The sequence below is a fragment of the Microcebus murinus genome, chromosome 4 (genome assembly GCF_040939455.1).
Source record: "Microcebus murinus isolate Inina chromosome 4, M.murinus_Inina_mat1.0, whole genome shotgun sequence".
Classification (NCBI taxonomy): domain Eukaryota; kingdom Metazoa; phylum Chordata; class Mammalia; order Primates; family Cheirogaleidae; genus Microcebus; species Microcebus murinus.
Window position 1 is genome coordinate 4,196,676 of NC_134107.1, and position 23,515 is coordinate 4,220,190.

At 52.7% G+C, this 23,515-nt stretch overlaps 1 protein-coding gene across 1 annotated transcript; it reads right to left on the reverse strand.

Moving 5' to 3' along the window:
• Window positions 1-259: 259 nt before the first annotated feature.
• ATP13A1 (ATPase 13A1) lies at window positions 260-15,692 on the reverse strand. The gene is made up of 26 exons (XM_012741450.2): window positions 15,268-15,692; window positions 12,680-12,769; window positions 12,382-12,572; window positions 10,692-10,764; window positions 10,351-10,506; window positions 10,188-10,257; window positions 10,003-10,109; window positions 9,434-9,563; window positions 9,255-9,310; window positions 8,914-9,040; window positions 8,701-8,838; window positions 8,504-8,624; window positions 8,077-8,234; window positions 7,503-7,678; window positions 7,317-7,427; window positions 6,039-6,164; window positions 5,396-5,504; window positions 3,672-3,871; window positions 3,497-3,593; window positions 2,676-2,833; window positions 2,494-2,608; window positions 2,218-2,414; window positions 1,290-1,432; window positions 949-1,060; window positions 722-865; window positions 260-593 (listed from the first exon to the last, which is right to left on the reverse strand). The coding sequence occupies exons 1-26, from the start codon at window positions 15,646-15,648 to the stop codon at window positions 483-485; spliced, it is 3,597 nt and encodes a 1,198-aa protein (XP_012596904.1). The 5' UTR covers window positions 15,649-15,692; the 3' UTR covers window positions 260-482.
• Between the last annotated feature and the right edge of the window lie 7,823 nt (window positions 15,693-23,515).

Below are 23,515 nucleotides of genomic sequence, written 5' to 3' on the forward strand. Positions count from 1 at the left end.
GGCTCCTCAAGTGCCTTGAGTTATTAAAATGAGAAACTGAGACCAATGAAATACTCAGGTGATTGTCACACTAGAAAATATAGAGTTCTCTAGGCTGGGGGCCCAGAGTGCTACAGTGCTGAACGTGCTATAGAGGGTGTCATCATTAACAACCTCACATGGCCTGTGGGGAGGGTGCTGGAACCTTCCTCAGTGACCACCTGACCCCTACAGCCCCCCGGTAAACATGGTATGGCACAGTCAGAGGTGGAGGCAGGGCTTCTTAAAATCTCAGATGCTTCTTTATTTACCAAAGGTGCTGGCCCAGGGCTGGTTCTACCAGCCAGGCCACTGGAGGGCTGTGGGGGTCCCAGCTCAGTCTTCCAAGGGCAAGGCTGGACGGCCTTGCTGTAGGGGGCGGAGGGCAGTGTTCCCTCCCGGGGCCCTGGCAGGTTCCTGCCCAGCGGCAGCCAGGGTGAGCAGTGGATGCCAGCACTGCCATCTCAGGAAGGCACTTTCAGCTTCGGGGTCCCCAGGAAGAACTGTAGGGCGCGGTCGGCCAGGAGCGCCAGGCAGAAGTCCAGGAGCAGGACCTGGGCGATGACCAGCTTGAACTGTCAGGGCAGGGAGGGCAGTGAGCTGGGGACCTGCAACTGGGGCCAGGTCACCTCCACAGGAGGGGCAGTGAAACAGAGACCCACAGCTAGCCAAGTCAAGCCCTAGTTGCCTCAGGTCCACTCACCTCCACAGGGATGTCCACGAGGCCAAACTGGCTGTTGAAGTCAGGTGAAGAGCCGAGGAGCAGGCCGACGATAGCCAGGAGTGACACCACCAGGCTCCACACCAGGGGCTTGTTCTCGGGAAGACTCTCCATGAAGGGCGGGCCCTGCGGGGATGGACAGCTGGCTGCATGTGGTGGGTGCTGGGTGGGCAGGTGGGGCGTGCTTAGGGCGGGGAGCCAGGCCTCACCTTGTAGTTGATGGCAAAGGTGGCCATCTGCATGGCCATGGCCATGATGTACACAGTGCTGTTGACCAGGCTTGGCTCAAACTCCTTGTACAGGTCCACAAACTGCTCTTGCCTGCGGGGATGCGTGGGGGTCAGGGCTCCCTCTCCTGCTCACACACCCTCTATGGCTCCCTGCTGCTCTGGCAAAGAGCCAGGCCCCTGCTTGGCTGACCACACTGGCCTGGCTTTGTGTCCCTCCCTGGCCCCAGATGACCCACAGGCTCTCCTGTCAATGTCTGCACATTCATCCTCCTGCCATTCCTAACTGCAGGAGTATTACCTCTTCTGGGGGCCGCACTCACTTCTCAGGGCTCCGGGCCTGGGCCTCCCTATACAGGTAGACAAGGCTCAGGAAGTGCACGAAGAACTGGAACATCACCGTGAGGATTGTGTACAGGTTGAAGATGTTGGGTAGTGGACGCTCTCGGGAGAGGGTCTTGAGGGGCTGCAGAGGCAGGGATGGGAGGTCAGGGCCTGGCTCACCCAGGGGGCTGCCCCACCCACTCAGCAGGCAGTAACCCTTGCCTCCTTGGAAGCCTGATGCAGACAGCGGCCACCAAACCCTGGTGGTCACAGGTCAACACCAGTTCCCAGATCCCTGCCCACCTCTTGGCCCTCCCATCCCAGGGCCACTTTCCTGGCCTGGGCCCTGCTGTCTACAGTCTCCTTGGCAGCCACAGGGGTCTTAAAATCACAAAGCAGATCCCACTCTCCCTGTTCCAAACCTTCCCTGTTCCTGTTGTACTGGTGCAAACCAAAGCCTTCCCTGGAACCCATGGGGCACTCATGGTCCAACCCTCTCTGGCAACCAGGGCCTCCTGCCCTGGCCCACGCCTGTCTGGGGCCTTGTTCTTCATGCGCTGGCCTGAGTGTCAGTGCTGCGTGAGCCTTGTCCACCAGCCCATCCCCGATAGCCCACAACCCACTTAGGGTTTTTACCTTTTGCATAATTGTATTCCTGTATGTCCCTTCCTTGCCTATGGGGCTCTGTGTGGCCCACTTGAGGCCCCTGCCCCTGGACAGTGTGGGACCTCAAACGGTGCACCTCGGAGGTGTCCGGGAGCCTTGGTCTGCACTGTCCTGCTGGTACTTCCTGTGCCAGCCCAGGCACGGCCGCCACCTCTAGGCCCTGGACTATAACTATAACTTGGGGATGAGTTTCCAGGCCTGTAGCAGCCTGGCCCTGGCTGGCCCACACGTTCCTGGCCCCCGAGCCCCTCTGTGGCCCACCTTGGAACGGGAGATGAAGAGGAAGCAGCCGGCCAGCAGCAGCCCCTGCAAGGTAGCCTGGAAGTCGCTGAACTTGACTCCCTCCAGGTAGAGGACGCTCTGGCTGTAGGCCAGGATGAGGGCGTTGAGTGCTAGGATCTTGAACATCTGCAGTGTGGTCACCAGTGTGCAGCGGCCTTGCTTGATCACATGACAGACTGCGGGGTGGGAGGAGGCGAGTGTGGGTGTAGGGCGCCAGGCAGGGCGGGTGGGGGTCAGGGGCAGCGTGGGACTCACTGCACTGGATGGACGAGAGCTTGGAGGTAAAGGGCGCGGCGATGCTGGCGTCCCCCAGCTTCACGATGGGCGTGCTCTCATCCTCGAGATCGCGAAGCACCTGGCTCAGGCGGTCCTGTGGGGGTGGGGTGGGGTGAGCCCTGGCCAAGGGGGGCACCAATGGCTCCCCTCTCGAGACTCACCTTCTGCGAGGTTGGCTGCTCCTCAGGGGGTGGGAGCCCAGACTTCCTGGCTGTTCTGGAGGTGGCCCTGATGCCACTGTTGTTCAAGGTTGGGCTGTCCCGGGGCCGCCGTCGCCGCTCAACAACCCGCTCAGGGGCATTGGCCAGGAGCGCCACACCTGGGGGCAGGGGGTGTCAGGACCGGGAGCAGGCTCCACACAGGGGTACACCAAGCTCTGCAGCTTGTCCTCGTGCAGAGCAGTCCCCAGACCTCCTGAGGAGACCCCGGCGAGCATCCATTCTGCCTTCCAAACCACTTAACAAACCAAACCAACAACCCCCCATGTAAATCAAATAAGAAACACACTGATACTTAGATTCTGGCTCAAAACTAAACCGGTTTCCAAAGAAACGGACTGCCAAGTAACATAATTCTAGAAGGCAAATGATACTTCATAAACACTTGACTAGACAAAATAAACATCGGAAAAGCACAAAAACCACATTAGGCTGATCTTTAAAGTTCGATCTGACACCTGTGTCTTCTTGATAACAGCCCTGAGGCTGTGGCCCCGCGGCAATCGCTTCAGCTCCTGGTTTTTGGAGTCGCTTTGCTTTCCCCACTTGTGCCCCCTCTCCCCGGCCTCTGGCCTCCATCTCTATTCCTGGGACACTCTCATCTCTTCCTGCCCTTCCTTCCCGTGTGCTGCTCCCTCACAGGAGTGAATGCCCCGTGACTGTCCCTGTACAAGGACAGCTGGGTCTGTCTTTCTGGCTCAGTGATATGCCCCTTAACACCAGGTCTGGGGAGGAAGCAGCCACCCCCAGGCCACGGGGCTCACCCACGTCAGCATGCTTCAGGGCGCCCACGTCGTTGGTGCCGTCCCCGCACATGAGGGTCACGTAGCCCAGCTCCTTCAGGCTGGTGATGACGAACTCCTGCATGGGCAGAGATGGCCTGAGCAGGGGCTGTGTGCCTAGACCCTGTGTCCCCACCCCCAGGTCCCTGCAACGCACCTTCTGCTTGGGTGCCACTCGGGCGAACACCTGCACGTGGGGGATGAGGCGGAGCAGCTGCTGGGGGTCGGCTGCCTGCAGGTGGGCCAGGCCGTCGCCCGTGAGGCACAGTGCGTGCTCCAGGGCCAGTGCCTTCGGGGAGCCCTGGGCCAGGGGCAGGACAATACTGCCGTCGATGGAGCGCCACTCGCACGGCCGGCCTGTGGGCGGGCACGCAGGGTCAGGGACGGGGCTCAGCTGTCCAGGCTTGGAATCCCCACACCTGGACGGGCACACTGGCTGGTTTCTCCTCCCTGAAGGCCCCACATGCCCACGTGTCCCAACTGCTGCCCAGATGACAACCCACATACACTGACCCAAGCCCCACCAGGCACCCAGCTCTGCTCTGGGCATTCCACAGCGAATATCCAAAGAACCCACAGGTGTAGATGGGGAAACCGAAACCCAGGCAACCTGACCTCACTAAGCCACTCTCTCACTTCATGCCAGGTCGCCAACGCTGGTTCATCACCTAATGAATCTGTCCCTGTGGCCCGTCTGAAATCACGCTTTCCTGAGGCCAGGATCCCTATACACCCTGACAGGGCTCAAGTCATCCACTTCTTCTTTCTCGCTGGCCAGGCTGGGCTCAGATGCCCACCCTGTACTGGAACACTCACCCTGGCCTGTCTTGAGTGGGAGGAAAACCAATCTCCACCTGTTTTTTGTGGCTGCTTTGTTAGAGAAGCTTTGTTTGTTAATCGGTAGTCCTCGCTGTCCCCTCTGGGCTAACTGCCTACACTCCCGGGGCCCTAGAAGGGCCCAGTACCTGGGGCTGGGACAGAGGGAGACCTAGGACCAGTGCAGATGAGAGTGGAGATTGAGTCCTCTGAGAGTTGGCTGCGAAGTTCCAGAAGCTGCCTGGCCTGGCCCTAGCCAGCAGCACCTTCCTTCCTGCCTGGCCCTGTGACAACCATGCTTAATGTGACTCCTTAGGACCCTCTGTTGCTTCCACCCAGGCCATGCACCAGAGGCGTCTGATAGACCCCATGCCCCCATCCAGGAGGTGCTAGGGCTGGACTTGCCCTTGTATTAGTTTGACTCCTGGGCATTGCTTAAAGAGTCACTCAGGAGAGCTTAGGGGACGCTATGAGTTCTGGAGTCAGGCCTTCTGGGTTCCAATCCTTAGCCACAGTGTCTTCGAGTGAACTGGGCAAGTGGGTCCACTCCTGAGCCTCTGTTCCCTTGTCTACAAAGCAGGGGCCCCACCAGCTGACTTAGTTGGTTTTCTCCTCCGTGCCGGGAAGGCAAGCTATCCCGTGTGGGGCAGGACAGTGGGGAGGGACCAGCGGTAACATGCATGGGGCCTGGCCACACCGAGCACTTGGCATGAGGGCTGCCTGCTGGGCCCAAGGTGGGTTTAAGGATGAGGCCAGAGAGTAAGTGTGGCCAGAGTAGCATCTGCCCGTGAGCACTAAGGAAACCTAATCCGTTGTGACCGCCACTGCCTTGTTACTGTAAATAAACACCTAAATGCTCTAGATGCCAGAACCAGTGACCACCTGCAATGGTGTTTGAGGTGCCCAACAGGCCAGGGCTGTGATCAGTGGTGCCACTGTGGTGACAGGTACTGGAGGGTACTGCGCTGCTCACTCAGGCCTGGTACATAGGAGGGCTGCTGGGATGGGAGCTGTTCTTGGACTCAGGGTCCCCCGACCCCCATCCTGGCCGTGCCGGGCCCTCACCTTTCTCGAAGGGAGGCTGCAGAATCAGCGTGTGGGCCTTGTCAATGAAGTGTAGCTCCTGGGCCACGTGGCAGGCAGTGAGCGGGTTGTCTCCTGTGATCATGACCACCTGGGGGAGAGAGGGGCAGAGGTTCATTAGGGCGGGCCCAGCGGGGCAGAAATCCAGCCTGGAGACCTGCTGCCAACTCTCCTAAGGCAGGCTACTGGGGGGACAGGTCCTGGCCCTCCAATGGAGACCCTGAATGGACTGCCAAGGACCATAATCCACCCCCGCCCAGGGTGTTTTGCACAAAAGACACATGTCTATGTGTCCTTCTGAGAATACTCATAGCTTTTACTTGCAATGCAGATTAAGAGCCAGCCCCTGGTGTGGACCCTCTTGGCTTGGCAGCTGCTATGCGGGAAACATTTCAGCGATGAGGAGGTGAAAGGGGCTGGCATAGGTGAGTCCCAAAGAGTCCTCAGGCCAGGGCCAGTGTGAGCACCTGAGCTATGATCTTGCTTGGGAAAAATCTGTAGTCTCCTCACTGTTAAGACCTGAGTGCCCACCCCCACAGCCTGCCCCGCTGTGAGGTGAGAATTGTCACATTCCTGCCTCTGCTTCGACTTCATGTCTGCAGGTGGAGCCCAGCCATGTCCATACCCGGTGGGACGCGTTCTGGATCTCCCTGATCACGGCTTTGGAGTCGGCCTTGAGTGGACAGGAGACCACGATGAAGCCGACGAACTTGAGACCGCACTCCAGGGCCTCCCGCTTGACCTCCCGGGCCTGTGGAGAGAGACAGGTGCTCTCATCATCTGTCCCTCCCACCACTCCCTCTCTGCATTTCCTGAGCACTGACCACAGGCTGGGAGCCAGTGGGACAGGGGACACTTCCTCAGCAAGCACAACCTCCTGTGATGGTGCTAAGCACGGGGGAGGTGAGTGAAGCTCCTGTCCTTGCAGGAGAGACACGCTAAGGCCAGGAGGAGGGAGGCACGGCGCACCCTTGAGGCATGGGGCTTGGCAGCGGCTGGGTAGCCTGGGCCCCACTGTACCTTTACCTCCTGGCTGTAGGCATGGGCACATCATGGAGCCCCTGTGGCTCAGTTTCCATGTCAATAAAGTTGGGACTCTCCAAATAATAGGGTTTGGCCATGTCCCTGACTTACACTCCACCACATGCCAGAGACTAAGCAAGAGTACCCCTGCCCGCAGGGAGCTCACATTCTACCCGAGGACACATGTGATAAAGAAAGTCACAGAAATCAGATGGCTGGGAACCACGGGGGAGATAAAGGTGGGAGCGGGGCAGACATGATCAGGGAATGGAATTGGGGTTGGGGGGTGGGAAGGCTCCTAAGATGGTGGCTCTGAAGGGGGTGAGGGCCTGTGCCACTTGGGAGAAGGGGGCTCCAGGTGCAGGAATGAGGTAGCCGAGAGCCTAGGCCTGGCCTCTGCACACAGCGCTGCGACCTGTCGTTAGGCTCTGGAAGGATCCCATAGCTGCAGGGTGCAGACCGAACACGGAGCAGGCAGAAGCCGGTGACGGGGCAGCCGTGTCAACAGTGGAGGCTGGAGGACAGATTTCTGGATGATGGACACGGGGTGAGGGAGCTGAGGGTGCCAAGCCCTTGCAGTCACCAGGGGATTGGGCAAGGAAGGAGCAGGGTGTGTGGGACACCCCAGAGTGGGGGCAGGCGAGGTCTGGGTGTGCTCTGCATGAGGTGGCTGATGAGCCAGGACAGGATGGGCCCCCACGGCAGGGGACTGAGTGCAACTTGGGGCCTCCAAAGGAAGAAGCTGGGGGTGGGGTGGAGGACGAAATTGCACCCATGGAACCCAATCACCATGGAGCTGTAGGGACTGGAGGGGAACTCGAGGGAGGAGCTGATGGCCAGGAACATGGTGAGGGCAGCTGGAGGCAGCCCGGGTCCTTACCTGCTGGTGGGTGAGGTGCCCCAGCTCCTTGTACCCCAGCGCCAGGACTCGGGCTCCTTCCCGGGAGATCTCAGTGTGGATATGGTGGTAGTCAGGTGGGCACTGGGCGAACTGCAGGGAACGCAGGGGGATGTCATGGACTGCCCCACGCCTCCTCCCTACCTCCCCGGGCCGCAGCTGGCTCACCATGGAGTGCAGGGTTTCGGGGGCCCCCTTCACGGCCGCGATGTAGCAGAGGTCAGTGGAGCCCAGCTTCTCGTACGAGGCAAGCACGGACATCCGCTTCAGGGCACTGGCAAAATGAAAGCGCTGGTGAATTTTCAGCCCCTGAGTTTTAATACTTCGGGGGAACACTTTCTCATCTGGAAACAAATACGTACGAGTCCTGAGGGGCTTCGCTCCAAAGAGGCAGCCAAGCCCCCATCTCTCCCCCAAGCCGCCCCCACCTCCCTCCTGCCTCTCCCAGGGCCTGCTTTGGGGGGGGGGGCGGTTCTGGGCTAGAGAGGGGGTCAGAGAGGATGTGTGCTTGGGGGACCCTAGCACTATGGCTTCAGCCAGGGAAGGGCAGATTCCAAGCCAGGGGGACGCCCAAGGATGTGGCCTGCCCTGGATCTGAGGTGAGCCTGTGCCCACCAGTCTGGGGCAATGCCAGAGTTGTGGGCCTGCCTGCTCCCCAGGTATCTGAGGGGTGGGGCTCGCCTTTCCAGGGCCATGAGAGCTGACGGCTCCCCCTTGCTGGGCCTGAGGCTCCAGCCCTCACCTTTGGTCAGCGTCCAGTCCACAGCGGTCAGCATGGCCTTCTCAAGGGGGTCACCCACGAGGGTGCCATCATCAAGCTGCATGAGGGAGTGGCATGAGGCAAGGGCCCGGTGTGTTTCTACTGGGATGCTGGACACGGGGGTCATCTCCTTCCCATCTCTGCAAGGATGGGAAACCCTCGGTTACATGGTGGAGGCAGAGGGGTGGTGGCCAGTGTGGGATGGGGGCTGGCTGGCTGCTCTAGGTCCGAACTGAGCCTTCAAGCCACCGCCACCTCTCACACTGGGGACTTCATGGAAGCCCCAGGAGATAGACCTCCTGAGGCAGGCCCTCACTGCAGGGGCTAGGGCTGGACGGGCCGTCTGTCCCTAGACCTCCCAGAAGCCCCCTGCTGAGCAGCCCCTAAGCCCAGGGCCCCTGATGCTCACCTCAGCCCAGCCACACCGCGTACCACCAAGCTGTCACTGGTCAAGGTTCCTGTCTTGTCAAAGCAGCACACCTCAACCTTCCCAGCAAAGGGGATGCGGAAGGGCTCCGTACAATACATGTCTGGGGGCAGGAGCTGGCGTCAGGGTCCTGCCAGGCCCTGGCCTGCTCGGTACCCAGCCATACCCAACACACTCACAGAGCTTGGCCAGGGCGATGAGGGAGGTGTTGACGGCCAGGGACAGCTCGATGGGCAGCTCAGGGGGCACGACCGAGGTGAGGATGAGGGTGCACTCCAGAAACAGCTTGTAGCGGTTCCGGCTGGGGTCCCTGGTGCCTGCGGAGACAGGGCCTGCCAGCCTGGGGCCTCAGAGGCAGTGCTGCAGGGGCTGGTGGGGGCCCTGGTGCTTACCTTCGATCCACACATAGGCAGCGGCAGCAATGGCAAACACCAGGAGGAAGAGGATGAAAATGAAGGTCTCCAGGTTGTTTGCGGTCACCCGCTTGACCCCAAAGAGGATCGTGCGCAGCAGCTTGCCCTGGAGGGACAGAGGACAGCCTTTCTGCTGTCCGGCTACCACCAGAACCTGAGGCCTGGTCTTGGGCTGGCCTCTGCACCCTGGCCCCGGCCGAGGCACTTGCTACAAGCTCGAGCCTGTGGGCTGGATGTTTTGGGGTCTGAAGGGTGATGGCTTGAATGTCCCCCACTCACCCTGGGGCCCAACCTCCCCAGATCCAGGCAAGGCCCCACACCTGGGACGTGTTGAATCCGGTCCGCAGGACATAGGCCACGCACCCGTTGTCGACCGCTGGGGAGACAAGCAGAGCCACTGTCATTCCTGTCTCCTGGTCCCGACTCCCTCATGATCAAGCAGATATGGGAGCAGGCAGTGGAGGCCAGGATACCCCCCCGACACCCATGAGGCACCTACGCTTCAGGCCTGTGGTGGCTTTCTGTGGGGGGATGTGCTGCACCACCTTAGTGCCCCCAAAGATGACGTGGAGCCGGGAGTCAGCCTGGAGGTCCAGCACCCGGTCTGGGCTGAGGTCTTCGATTGGCTCCTGGGGAGGAAGGTGGAGAACCTGGATGGCCGGGGCCACTGTCTCCTTCTCCATCCTTGGAGAGCTGGCCCTGCGGCTGCGATGAGCCAGCCTGACCCTCACGGCGGTCCCTTCTGCACCCAGCACATCCCACCCAGGCCCCATCCTCACTGGAGGTGGCATCCCATCTTCTCTCCCCCCGCACCTGCAGCGCCCACTCCCTGCGACCCCACACCTGGCCTCTCCCAGGACTCACCCCCTTCTCTCAGTCCACCTTGGTCTGATACCCCGGGGCACCCACAGATACCCTGGCTGCCCTTGGCTTCTCTCAGCTCCTTCCTTCCTACCACCTCCCAGCTCCGCTGTCTATGGCACTCACCCGAGCCCACCCCCAGCCCACCCTCTCCTGCCCTGTTTCCTCCCGAGTAGCTTGAGGACCCCCCCACCTCCTGCCACGCACTTTCATTTGGGGCACCGACTCCCCCGTGAGCATGGCCTCGTCCACGATACAGCGGCCCCGCAGCAGCAGCACGTCGCAGGGCACCAGGTTCTCCTGTGGGGAGCGGCCTGCGGGGCAGGGCAGGAGGGTTGGCCAGAGGCCCCTGGGCAGGGCCCCCACCTGGATCCAGGGGAACTGGGCCTCACCGATGGAGACAATGTCCCCAGGAACAATCTCGTCACTGGCGATGGGCCTCCACTTGCGGCTTCGGTAGACCTGGGGGGTGAGGGGTGGCAAGTGTCAGCACGGAAGACGTGTCTGCGCCATGCCCACCCCCAGCCTGGGCAGGACTCTCCCCACCACGCGCACCTGGATCATGTGGGGCTTGTTGCCCATCTTCCGGATCTCCGACATGTTCCGCATCTGCTGCTGCACCAGGGAGGCTTCAAACGCCACCAGCATGGACAGCGTGAAGACGCTGTAGTACCAGTACTCGTCCAGGCACCAGAGTCCCACGCAGAACACCTGTGGGACAACAGCCTGTCTGTCCTCACCCCACCCGTTCTGTGCCCCGGGAGCCTCCTCTGCTCACAGGCTCTGACCCATGAGGACAGGGACATGTTTTAGGGGCTTGGAAGTGGCGGACAGGTTTGCCCTGGCTATGAAAGCACCGAGGAAGGAAACGAGAATGGCCAGAGCTGCCACTTTACCTGAAACACAAAGAATGGGGCTGTGGCTCTCTCCTTGAAAAGCTCTGAGAAGTCGGGCACCACCATCTCGGCCCTGCAACAGACCAGACCCCACATCTGTTCCCGGTGCAAGCCCTCTAGGGTGTGAAGGCCCCACCCTGACACCTCCACTCGGGGCATGGCAGGCCTGCCCTGAAAAATGAGGAGCCGTGGGTGGGTGCTGGGAACCTGGGCAAGCCTTCAGGCTTCTCCTCGTCTGGGCCTCACCTGGGGCAGATATACTGCCCACCCACAGCCCTCGGCTCTGCAGGAGCCGGAGGAAGCTTCTCAGTCTACCAACAGGCTCTTCCGGCAGTTGCGGGGCTGGTATGAGACAAGAATCCCGTCATTTGGGCGAGTGACATGACAAGTGGAGAAGGACCATCTGACTGAAGTCGCACAGAGGAGGCTCGGGCAGCTGGATACTGGCTGTAAATTCTCCCAGGGGCCCAAAGATGGAGCCTGAGCCCCAGCCCCACTGAAGCTGGGATTTCCTAATAGCCCAAATAAAAGCCCTAGAATGCAAAGGTCTGGGCCCAAGGGGGTGTTCTGCTGACCAGGGGGCCAGCCGAGTCAACTATGGTCATCACCATCCTGCTCTTTAACTGGATGGACATCCCAGACCTGGGATGTGAGAAGAGAAAAGTGAAGAGTGACCCTACTATTATGAAAACAAACAGTGACAACACAGAGCCCCATCCTGGTGGGCTTGTTTGCTTATCTTGGTGGGCACCTGTGCACGAGCAGGAGGAACGGTGTGAAAGGGGATGTTGCTGTCCTAGGCCACTGATGTGGTTGACCTCAGGGAGGGAAGATGGGTAAATGTATTATAAATCTTATAAATCTTCGTATTAGATCGACAGTTGCGGTAAACACATTTGTAATCTTCTGAAAAACAATTAAGTCAGGAAGAAGCCCCTAGGAGCTCTGTGGGTTTCCAGGTTGAGGACCATTGCTGTGGTGGCCAGGATGGGGGCTCTGAAGCTAAACCACAGCATCTGAAGCCTAGCTCTGCCCCCTCCCAGCTGCGTCAGCACTTGTGGTTTTTGTAAAGATTAAAGGAGAGAGCACATGGGCTGGCAGGGGTCCTGGGCCTGTTTTTTCACCCGGTTCTAGGCTGACGTCTTAGAGAGGTAACACCTTGGTGATGCTGATTGTATTTTTTAACTTCTGTAGTTTCTGCCAGAGACTCAAACCCAAAGCCAGCACCGGCCATTCTACCCAGTACAAAACAAAAGCTATCAGGATCACCAATGCCTTTATCACTATTACTAAAACGCTGACATATGTCTGAGCAGAACAGCGAAACCTAAAACATTTTAAAGGAAGGTTTAGGTTTCAGGACTGAAACCTAAAACATTTTAAACGAAGAGGGGAATTGCAATAACAACAAAACAAGGACAAACAGACAACTGTTATTGGGAAAGGGCCACAGGCCAGCTCCTGTGAAGGGTGGCACACTCAGGGTTTCATGCCACATGGCAAGGGCTCCAGGCCCTCTGGGGTTCCTGCCAGCAGGCAAGTTCGGGGTAAACTAGACTACAGCATGTTTTGCAAACATGCTACATTCACCTGGCATGTTTGGCTAAAAAGGCAGATTCTTCTGTCTCCCCTTTCTGAATGGGAAGGGGGCAGGAAGACCAAAGGACCCAAAGGGAAGCCAGGAACTCACTTGTTGCTCCCAAATTTCTTCTCAGCTGCTCGGATCTCTGAGTCTTCCTGGAACCCTCTGTTGCTCTGATAGTATGAGAAAGCATTTCCCACTGGAAAGGCCACAGGGAGGAACTGCTTCTTCTCTAGGGCATCGTAGGAATACTTAATCTTCTGGAATTCAAAGGACAGCACCTCAAGCCCGTCTTCGCCCTGTGGTAGAAGGCATGTGTGTGGCAGAGGCTCCTGACCTGGCAGTGTCAGTACCTGGAACTCCCATCCAAACCCCTGCTGTAGGTGGCCTGGCATTCAGTCCCTACCTTGTCACGGTACAGGGCCACGAGTTCAGTGGAGCCATTGTTGGGGGTTGGTACCACCTTCACAAAGGTCGCTTTGCTGGGGTCATACTCCTGCCAGAGGCAAAATGTTGCTGTTGAGTTCTTCCAGCCCATAGTTCGATGGCCCCCATGGGGAGATTTTGAGTGCAGAGGCCTCATGGGCATGTTCCAGAACATGCTGCTGGATGCTGGCTCAGCCACTCCCCAGTCCATCCCAGGGACAAGGAACACCACCTCGCTGTGCCTCTGGTCCTGCATTTTTTTTTTCCAGACAGAGTCTCACTCTGTTGCCTGGGCTACAGTGCCATTACATCATCCTAGCTCACAGCAACCTCAAACTCCTGGGCTCAAGCGATCCTCCTGCCTCAGTCTCCCGAGTAGCTGGGACTACAGGCATGCCCCACCATGCCTGGCTAATTTTTCTAGTTTTAGTAGACACAGGGTCTTGCTCTTGGCTCAGGCTGGTCACAAACTCCTGAGCTCAAGCAATCCTCTCACACTGGCCTCCCTGAGTGCTAGGATTACAGGCATGAGCCACCACACCTGGCCCAGGTCTTGTGTCGTAAAGCTGGGGTCACAGGTAGCACTGAATGCCCAGGGCTCTGCTCTGATGACTGTGACATGAACTCAAACAGGAAAAATGCCACTAGGCACCCAGTCCACCCTCAATTTACATGAGCCAAGCACCTGTCACAGCCTATCTGGCCTCCTGCTTGGCTTCGCCTCCTTTCCCACCCTGCTCACTCTTCTCGCTGTGTCCTCAAGCACAGGAGGCATGTCCATGCCTTCGCTAAAGGCATGTGCTGTTTTCTCTGCCCTGAACATGCATTCGCAGAGCTGGCTCCCTTGCTGCTTCAGGCCTTTGCTGAAACATCACCTCTCAGGAGCCCTTCCCTTGCTGCCCCGTCTAAAGTTCCCTGGCAAAGTTCCCATCCTCATCCTGATATTATCTCTCTTTATCAACTGCTGACTGTGAGTTCTCTCTCTCAGTACTGCCATAAAGGCAGTGGGATTTGCCTGTTTTGTTCACTGCTGTTTGCCCAGCACCCAAGACATGGGAGGCACTGAATGGAGGGAGCTCTATTAGTGCTCCCTGAATCCTAAACTGTATTCATCCTGTTGCATGGGGAGCAGGGAGCACAGTGGTGACCCTGAGAAACGAAGCGTCATCTCTTGGGGAGTTCATGGGCCACCAAAGCAGGTGGAAAATGATGACAAATATACAGCCACAATCTCTGATAACGCCATGGAAGAAAAGTACAACGCACTATACACCGTGCTGGCTCTAGCACTTTGCAGATTATCATCTCTGCTTCTTCTCACAATGGCACCAGGAGGTAGGTGTTACGTTTCTCACTTTATAGAAGGGGGAAATTGAAACCTGCAGAGCACAAGCAGCCCTATCTGAGATCTCTGATGCAAAACCAGATGTGCCTCTCCCAACCACTGGGCTGCTTAGCTCCTCCCAGTTCCCTATCCCGGGAGAAGAAGTTAACGGCTATGCTGTTTAGCAGCAGGTCAAAGGCAGCTGGAAGTTTGGGGGAAGTCACACTCTCCCACATCACTCCCTTCCTTTATTTTGTCCCTCACTGAGGTCTTTCATTATACCAACTCAAAGCCACCAAGCTGAGCCCCTCCCCTGGGATAAGTCTTACTGGAGAGTAGAATAAGTTCACTCTCTTAAGTGGAAGAATGAGGATTTAATTCACATTAGCAGTCAAAGAGGAAGGCTTCTGTCTCTTTCCCTTTTCTTGAGACAGACACACACCTGGGATCAAAGGTGAGGCTCACTGGCAGTGTCATCTGAGGCAGGCCCAGAGGGAGGTGGTGCAGTCACTGGATGTCAACTGCTGACCCAGGGCAACTCATGGTCACTGACTACTATGGTGGCGCTCACTGATTCATCCAAAACTTTGGACTACAGGTCATGACCACAGCCTTGCTTTAGCCTCCTGAGCAGTTCTCACCATCACCACTCTCATTTTCCAGACATATAATGAGACTGCAAGCAGTTAAGTCATTTGTTCATAAGTAACTGCTGCTCCTCTTAAACACTGAGACTGACCACATGTCATGCCTGTTTTGTTCATAGTTTGGAAGATTGCTGGGCACTGGCTAGCAGGGCTTGAGTCTTTAGACCAAGCTTTATAGATGGGGGGAACCCACCCCACAGGTCTAGTCTTACACTCTGAACACCAAGATAGGAGACAGATGAAAAGGAAGGTAGGACTGTTCCCAGGGAAACAACAAAGTATGGGAGCTAGCATTAACAAGTGTTACCAAACAGCGACTTTTGCCGGGCCCTGCCCTAAGTCTTTTATAGGTATTATCTTATTAAATCTAAATGACCACACCAGGAAGGAATTCCAGAGAAAGGAAATAACCCGTGCCAAGGTCGCACTGCAAGTCAGCAGCGGGGTCAGGATTAAGATTGAGCCAAAGGATAGAGGGCGTCGCTGTAGACCCAGCCGGGCAGATGGGATGCTCAGGTACAGATGGGACTGACAAGAAGGCCGCAGCAGCGACCTGCACGACAGCGCCAGGGGTGGGGCTCGTGCGCACACACTTACCGGGGTGCAGGTGAGCGCGCAGTAAGCGTGCACGGACCAATGTCCGGAAAGGACAGTGAGCGTGTGCGCGAGGCAGATGGTGGCGAGCACGAGCAGCGCGGCCTCGGGGATCTGCGCCCAGCTGCTGCCCCAGCCCCAGCAGCCGGCTGCCGCGGCACCTACCCAGGCCGGGTAGAGTAGCCCCGCGAAGGGCAGCACCGTGAGGCGCCGCAGCAGCGCCAGCCGCCGGTACGGCCACACTGCGGCGACCAGCTCGTCGCCGCTCGCTATGAGCGCCGGCCCGGCGGCAAGGGGCGCGCACGGCTGCGACCCGGGTTTGGGCTGCCTGCCGGGCCGGGCCCCGCAGGGCACCGCGTTGCCGACAGCCGCCGCCGCCGCCATCTTTCCCAGCGCCGCGCTCGCTTCCGGGCAGAGGCACGCCTCACTTCCGATATTTTACTTCCGGTAAACCCTGAGCGCCGCCATGGAGCCGGGACTAGGGAGAGCCAGGGCAACAGTGCAGGTTGGCTCCGGAAGTGGCTACGCAAAGCGCCGGCATGACAGGCCGTGGCCGGAAGAAGAGGCAGGGCGCCGCCATAACAGGGAGGGTCTGAAAGACCTAGGATTGCCTGTGGGCGCTGCCACGCCGGACTGAGACCGGAAAAGACGAGACACGCAGGGCGGGCTAGGCGCCACCATGACAACCTGACCGGAAGAGGCGAGTCCTGCTCCGTGATTCCACCGGCACCAGCCTGTCGCAGGGGCGGAACCTGGACACTGAGGACTCGGGCCCGGTCGGAGAAACGCGGCGTTTAGGGGGCGGAGCCTGCCGTGAGGGCGGGGCTTGTGAAGGGCGGGGTGGGGGACTCTAGCCGGAAGAGCCGTGAGTAATGGGTGATAATTAGACAAAGTTCTTTAACATAAAAAAATGAAAAATTGATAGTTAATGTAAAATTACATACTAGTATTATTATTTAACTATGTATTATTTAACTGTACTGTTGCATAAATGCTGCTTGAACAAAACCACAATAGGACTACTTAACAGTGCCAGTTAGTGGTAATTTATAGCAGGATTAATTAAACAATTTGTATGTGTGAGAAAAAACATTTTATGTTTCTTTCAGTCGTCTGATACAACAATTTATTCAAACTCCTTTTAAAATTCTTTATTCGATATTTAAATTTTGTAGGTTGTTATTTAAACTTTGTAGGTTATTTGTTACATATTCTTTTTTTTTAAAAACAGAGTCTCACTCTGTTGCCCGGTCTAGAGTGCCGTGTGGTCAGCCTCGCTCACGGCAACCTCAAACTCCTGGGCTCAAGCGATCCTCCTGCCTCAGCCTCCGGAGTAGCTGGGACTACAGGCATGCACCACCATGCCCGGCTAATTTTTTCTATATATTTTTAGTTGTCCAGCTAATTTCTTTCTAATTTTAGAAATTTAGAAATTTCTTTCTAAATTTAGTAGAGACGGAGTCTTGCTCTTGCTCAGACTGGTCTTGAACTCCTGAGCTCGAACGATCCACTCACCTCAGCCTCCCAGAGTGCTAGGATTGCAAGTGTGAGCCACGGTGCCTGGCCTGTTGCATATTCTTAATGTGAACTAAAATAAAATTTTAAGGCTCACCTCTCCACTGGCTGACTGAATGGACCCCTTCGTGGCCAAAGGAATACCCTAAAACCAAATTGCCAGGAGGAGGGAGGTCAGAAATGCCTCATCATGCCCCTCTCCCTTCCTGGAGACATCCTTTGTAACCCATTAACAGGCCTAAGGGTATGCAAGACAAACCTGCAGGTCCTCAGTTTACACAACAAATCTATGTCTGGTGGCTTATCTCTTAACAGCTCATTATGTTAAAACATTCTAAGTCTTTAGACAAAGCTGCATGTCTTTAACCAATTTCAAGCCAAAAAATCTTTAAACCCACCTATAACATGTAAGCCCCACCTTTTTGGGCCAAACCAATGTATGCCTCCCACATATTGATTTATGACTTTACCTGTAACCCCAGTCTTCCTAAAATGTTTAAAATCAAACTATAACTCAGCCACAAGTCCACTTGCTCAAGGCTTCATGGGAGTGGCTCTGGATCATGGTCCTCAAATTTGGCTCAGAATAAACTTTCAAATTTTTCAGAGTTTGGCTTATTTCTGTCCACATTAAGATACATAAAGATGGCCGGGCGCGGTGGCTCACGCCTGTAATCCTAGCACTTTGGGAGGCCGAGGCAGGCAGATTGCTCAAGGTCAGGAGTTTGAAACCAGCCTGAGCAAGACCCTGTCTCTACCAAAAATAGAAAGAAATTAATTGACCAACTAAAAATATATATACAAAAAAAAAAATTAGCCGGGCATGGTGGCCCATGCCTATAGTCCCAGCTACTCGGGAGGCTGAGGCAGAAGGATCGCTGAGCCCCGGAGTTTGAGGTTGCTGTGAGCCAGGCTGACGCCACGGCACTCACTCTAGCCTGGGCAACAAAGTGAGACTCTGTCTCAAAAAAAAACAAAAAACAAAAAACAAACAAACAAACAAACAAAAAAAAGATACATAAAGATAAGGCCTTGTAAAAGGAGAATGTGAATGCAATACGACTTAATATTCAGATACTAATATTTAACATGATAACAGTCAATAAAAATAATGGTGACTTTTTTTCTGTCCCATTATGCAATAGGATATGTTTACTCTTTCAGTTTTTATTTTTCAGCTCCCTTTTAAAGACCAATCTTTCCATTTTCTTTTCTAATAATACTTTGCATCCTAAACGCATTCAAACATGACATCATTTTCACTTGCTTCTCGTATTTATGATGCCCACACTGCTCTGATTCTTGGTGTCAGTCCAAAGTGATGACATAAAGCTAAACATTCTCTGAACCAAAGCCTTTGAGCATGGATTTTGCTTACTAGTAACAACAGGTTTTTGTTTTTTTTCTTACCTTGTAGGAATTGGCTTCTAGCTCTTCAAAAATTTTCATCCCTGTTGTATCAACAGGCTTGTTTTTACACCAGCTATTTGTCAATCAGGTCTTCATGTGCAAATTCATTGTCTGCCACTGTTCATGTCCAAAACGTCCATCATTTTGAACACTTCAAAGCATATTGGATGTCAGTATGAGTCAAACCTCTCTTTCTCAGGGAAAATGGTTTTAAAGCATAGAAGTAATTTGAAGCTGTGACGTCAAAGTTTGATTCCAAATATGTTACATTTTTATGAAAGAAACTATGAAAGTCCTACTTGGCTGCCCTATTCTGGTGACATTTGGAGTTCTGAAGCAGTCTTATTTCAAAAAATGAGTCATTATTTCACTGTAGGAGTTTCTCTCACAGCCTGCACATAACATCATACAATTCAAACGCAGTCACCTTATCCTCATCTGGGCTCCTTACAGCCTTTTCAAAGATCATGAAACTGTGGGAGAAAGAACACATGAAATTTTGCTTTACAATGATTATTTTTCCCATTCTAATCTTCAATATATTTTCACATTAGAGAAGGACATTTTTCTTTCTTATACTTTGAAATTATGATCTTGTGGCAGGCCAGCTTTTTAAAAATGGGAGCATTAGTGAGATATAATTCACATATCATGCAATTCACCCACTTACAGTGTACAATTCAGTAGTTTTTCATATATTCATATACATGTGCAACCATCACCACAGTTAACTTTAGAGAATTTTCATCACCTCAAAAAGAAACACCATTTCCAACAGCAGTCACTACCTGTCCCCCTCCCCCAGCCCTTGGCAACCACCAATCTACTTCCTATCCCTGTGGGTTTGCCTATCCTGGGCAGTTCATATATATGGAGTTATATAATATACAACCTTTGTGTCTAGCTTCTTTCAGTTGGCATGATGTTTTCAAGGTTCGACCATGTTGTAGCTTGTATCAGTGCCTCATTCCTTTCTATGGCCAAATGATACTCTGTTGCGTCAATGGATCACACTTTATGCATTCATTGGTTTATGAATGCTTGTGCTGTTTCTGCCTCTGGTTTGTCCTGAGCTCCAGCCATGGGCAGACCTGGGCCACTCTCTCTGGGCTCCCTGGTTGGCTCTGGTTAGTCCTGTCCCTTCATTTTGAAGGTGACCTTGAAAGAGTTTTATGTGGGCTGTAGGGGACCCTAGAATGCCGTTCTTGGATTTTCCTCTTTACAGGGGCCAATCCTGGCCTCTAGAGGAAGACTAAGAAACTCTTCAGTGGGTGTTGTGTATGATCAGACCCAAGGAGGGAACATGGCCAGGCCTGGGACTACCTTCCCAGGCTTTGGGGCCAGTCCTGGCCTCTGATGGGGACTTTGAAAAATATTGGGAGCCCTATCGGTGATTAGGCCCCACCCAGACTGCTACGGGGCCCAGGGCTTCCTCCTAGGAAGTCACAGGCTAGCCTGAGCTGATAACCACTACTGGCAGGGGACTTAGAAGTATTTTTGCATGGCACTTTTTTTTTTTTTTGAGACAGAGTCTCATTGCCCAGGCTAGAGTGAGTGCCGTGGCGTCAGCCTAGCTCACAGCATCCTCAGACTCCTGGGCTCAAGCGATCCTCCTGCCTCAGCCTCCCGAGTAGCTGCGACTACAGGCATGCGCCACCATGCCCGGCTAATTTTTTCTATATATATTAGTTGGCCAATGAATTTCTTTCTATTTATAGTAGAGACAGGGTCTTGCTCTTGCTCAGGCTGGTTTCGAACTCCTGACCTGCAATCCACCTGCCTCGGCCTCCCAGAGTGCTAGGATTACAGGCCTGAGCCACCGCGCCCGGCCTGCATGGCACGTTTGACTGCCAGGGTTCAAATGGGACTGCAGCCATGCCCAGGCAACCACCCCATGACTCTGTGAGTGTGACTGCAAGTTTGTTTCACAATGACAATTAGATTCATCTTCATTTGTCCTGATTTGATATGTTAGTTTTGTGTAATTGTATGACTCTAATTTCCTCTTCACAAATAACACATTAGTTCCTCTTCATTTGCTCAAAATCAAAATGAGACAGTTTTGTGAGCACCGTATGAGTTGAAACATGTATGATGGTTAATTTTATGTGTCAGCTTGGCTAGCCATGATTCAGTATTTCATCAAACACTAGTTGTTGCTCTGGAGGCATTTTTTTTAGATATAATGAACATTTATGTATTTATTTGTGGGGCGCGGTGGCAACGCCATTCCAAGATGGCGCCCGCTTCCTGGTCACACCCTGCTGTTAGTCTGACAAACAAGTGCTCAGCGCATGTGCAGAGTTTGTCTCCTCCCTTCCAAGTGCCTTATCCAATCAGACAATGCCCAGTGTACTTACTGCCTTTATAAGCAGCCGCCGAGAACGCCTCGGCGTCTTCCGTATCATGTAAGCCTAAAGGGAACCCCATTAAAGCACGGTCAGAAGAACTCCGGTTGCCGCGTCTTCCTTGCTGGCGAGGCGGGCGCGACATTTATTTATTAAAATATTTTTGAAACAGGATCTTGCTTTGTTGCCCAGGCAAGAGGGTAGGGGCATCACCATAGCTCACTGCAGCCTCAAATGTCTGGGCTCAAGCGATCGTCTTGCCTCAGCCTCCCGGGTAGCTAGTACTACAGGTACACACCATCACACCTGGCTAATTTTTTATATTTTTAGTAGAGACGGCGTCTTGCTCAGATGGGGTTCTTTATAGCAAGAAAACAGACTAATACAGTTGTCCATGGTTACAGGAATAAAAAGTCACACACATGTTGCTACTAGAAACTAGTGGCATAAATTATATCTCAGAAAACCATACAGTTGTTCCGAGCTTGGAGAAGGGTACCGGTCGTCTGCACAGTGCAGCCTGTCATGTGTTTCTCTTGTGAGCAGAGTGACATCTCTCCAAATTCAGAGTGAATTTCCAGGTGACACACAAGAGCTATGGGTTTTTGGAGGGTAATGTTGCTTACAATTTTTTAATTTTATGAATAAGAACATGTTTTTATACCATTATAGCAAAAAATTGACTTTTTTCAAATTTATGTAGCTAATTTCATATACTATTGATTATTATATTGTGCAACTAAAATTTTTTTTCCCTATTTGGGAAGTTGGCATGAGGGCATATTTTGCTGTGCCCCTACTCCACATAAGACTTTCTGTATTAATTTTAAAAGTTCCTTGTTTGATTTTAAGATTCTTAAATTGAATGCTTTTTCTTAGTGTCATAAAATGTCCTAAAATCCTGTCATATAAAATTTAAAGAAATGAAAAGGTGTTAGAGGAATATGTACAAGGTAAAAAAAGTTTTATTGATAATATTTTATTTAAAAAATTGCACCATTTCTAAAAGTGAGATGTTACTATGAGGCTATACTTCTCACTACCTGTAGTCACAAATTTTGTGTTATTCACCAAAGCTTCTGTTCACTGTGTGAATTGATTATATTGTTAAGATTATATTTTGTAAATGACATGTGGTATCAGGTGATATTTTGAATTTATGTTTATCTTTGAGGAAATAGTTCTTACATCAAAATGGGAAGAGCTGGTTTGTTTTCTAAGAAGTTTGACGTAAGTCATAAAACAGTGGAAAAAGAAATTTTTACCAAGACTTTCAAATTGTTTGAAATTTCCTGTGTGCCTAATACTAATACCATGAAATCATCCACATATTAGGTAAATTTGATGACTTACAAAGTGGTGAGAATATGAAGATCCTAGGGAAATAAATTATGACACAGAACTAAAGAGCAAATGTCTTGAGGCAAGATGAGGAAGTTGAACTGTTGTTCCTATCAGGTAAGAGTAGAAAGCCACTGGGACTCACGGTTAATCTGTGAACTGATTATATCCTTTAATCATTTATTAGTTCTCTTATTATTAACACCCTAAAATATTTTATTACTTATCCATGCTATTGCTTTTTCCTATTTTTGCATTTTTAGGAATTTTATTTGGCTACAAGTTCTATGTGGCTAAATGTATGGATGTTTTCTTTTGTAACTTCCATTTTTTTTTTTTTTTTGAGACAGAGTCTCGCTTTGTTGCCTAGGCTACAGTGAATGCCATGGCGTCAGCCTAGCTCACAGCAACCTCAAACTCCTGGGTTCAAGCGATCCTTCTGCCTCAGCCTGCCAAGGAGCTGGGACTACAGGCATGCGCCACCATGCCCGGCTAATTTTTTCTCTATATATTTTTAGTTGGCCAATTAATTTCTATTTTCAGTAGAGACGGGGTCTCGGTTTTGCTCAGGCTGGTTTCAAACTCCTGACCTTGAGTGATCTGCCTGCCTCGGCCTCCCAGAGTGCTAGGATTACAGGTGTGAGCCACCGCACCCGGCCATCGCCACATTTTACAATAGATGTCTTGAACTTATTCTTCCTATTCAACTGAAATTTTGCATTTTTTTAAACCAACCTCTCCCCACCATTCTCTTTCTCTAGCCCTTGGTGACCATCATTTTACTTTCTACTTTTATGAGTTCAACTTTTTTAGATTCCACATATAAGTGAGATCATATGGTATTAGCCTTTTGTGCCTGGCTTATTTCACTTACCATAATGTCCTCGAGGGTCTTCCATGTTGTCACAAATGAGAGGATTGCCTTCTTTTTAAAGGCCAAATAGTATTTTGTTGTGTATATTTACCACATTTTCTTTATCCATTCATTTTTTGATGGACATTTAGACTGATTCCATATCTTGGCTATTATAAATTATACTACAATAAACATGGGAGTGCAGATGTACCTCTTTAACATACTGATTTCATTTTCTTTGGGTATATACTCAGAAATGGGATTGCTGGATCATATGATAGTTCTATTTTTACTTTTTAAATTTTTTAGAAACCCCAATTCAGAGATATAATGCCCTTTTTCTTCTACTCAAGAACATTAGAACTTCTTGGTTATTTAGAAGATTAAGCTCAAATTTGCATTGAACAGTCTGGTTCTAACATGCATATGCACTGCTGTCTTCTATTACACTTTTATCAGGCCTTCTGCAGCAGGTTTAGCAGTATATTCAGAGTTGACTACTCTTCCATACCTTGTTTACCTGCTCTGATTTCTTCCTTGTATCCATGTTTATCACCTATTTAAGCTAAGCCCTGGTTATCAATTTTTCTTGTCTGTCCCATCTGCAGTGATCTCTCCACTGGCTGAATCAACAGCAATGTCCATGCTCGTATACGGCCTTGTTGCATGTGTGATATTTATAATTCTCCTTTAATTGGAGACTGCCCATTATTCTCGATATCACTTGCCTAATGCATATAAAACAGCTCTTTGTACGTATTTGTTGACCAGCCAACTGAAT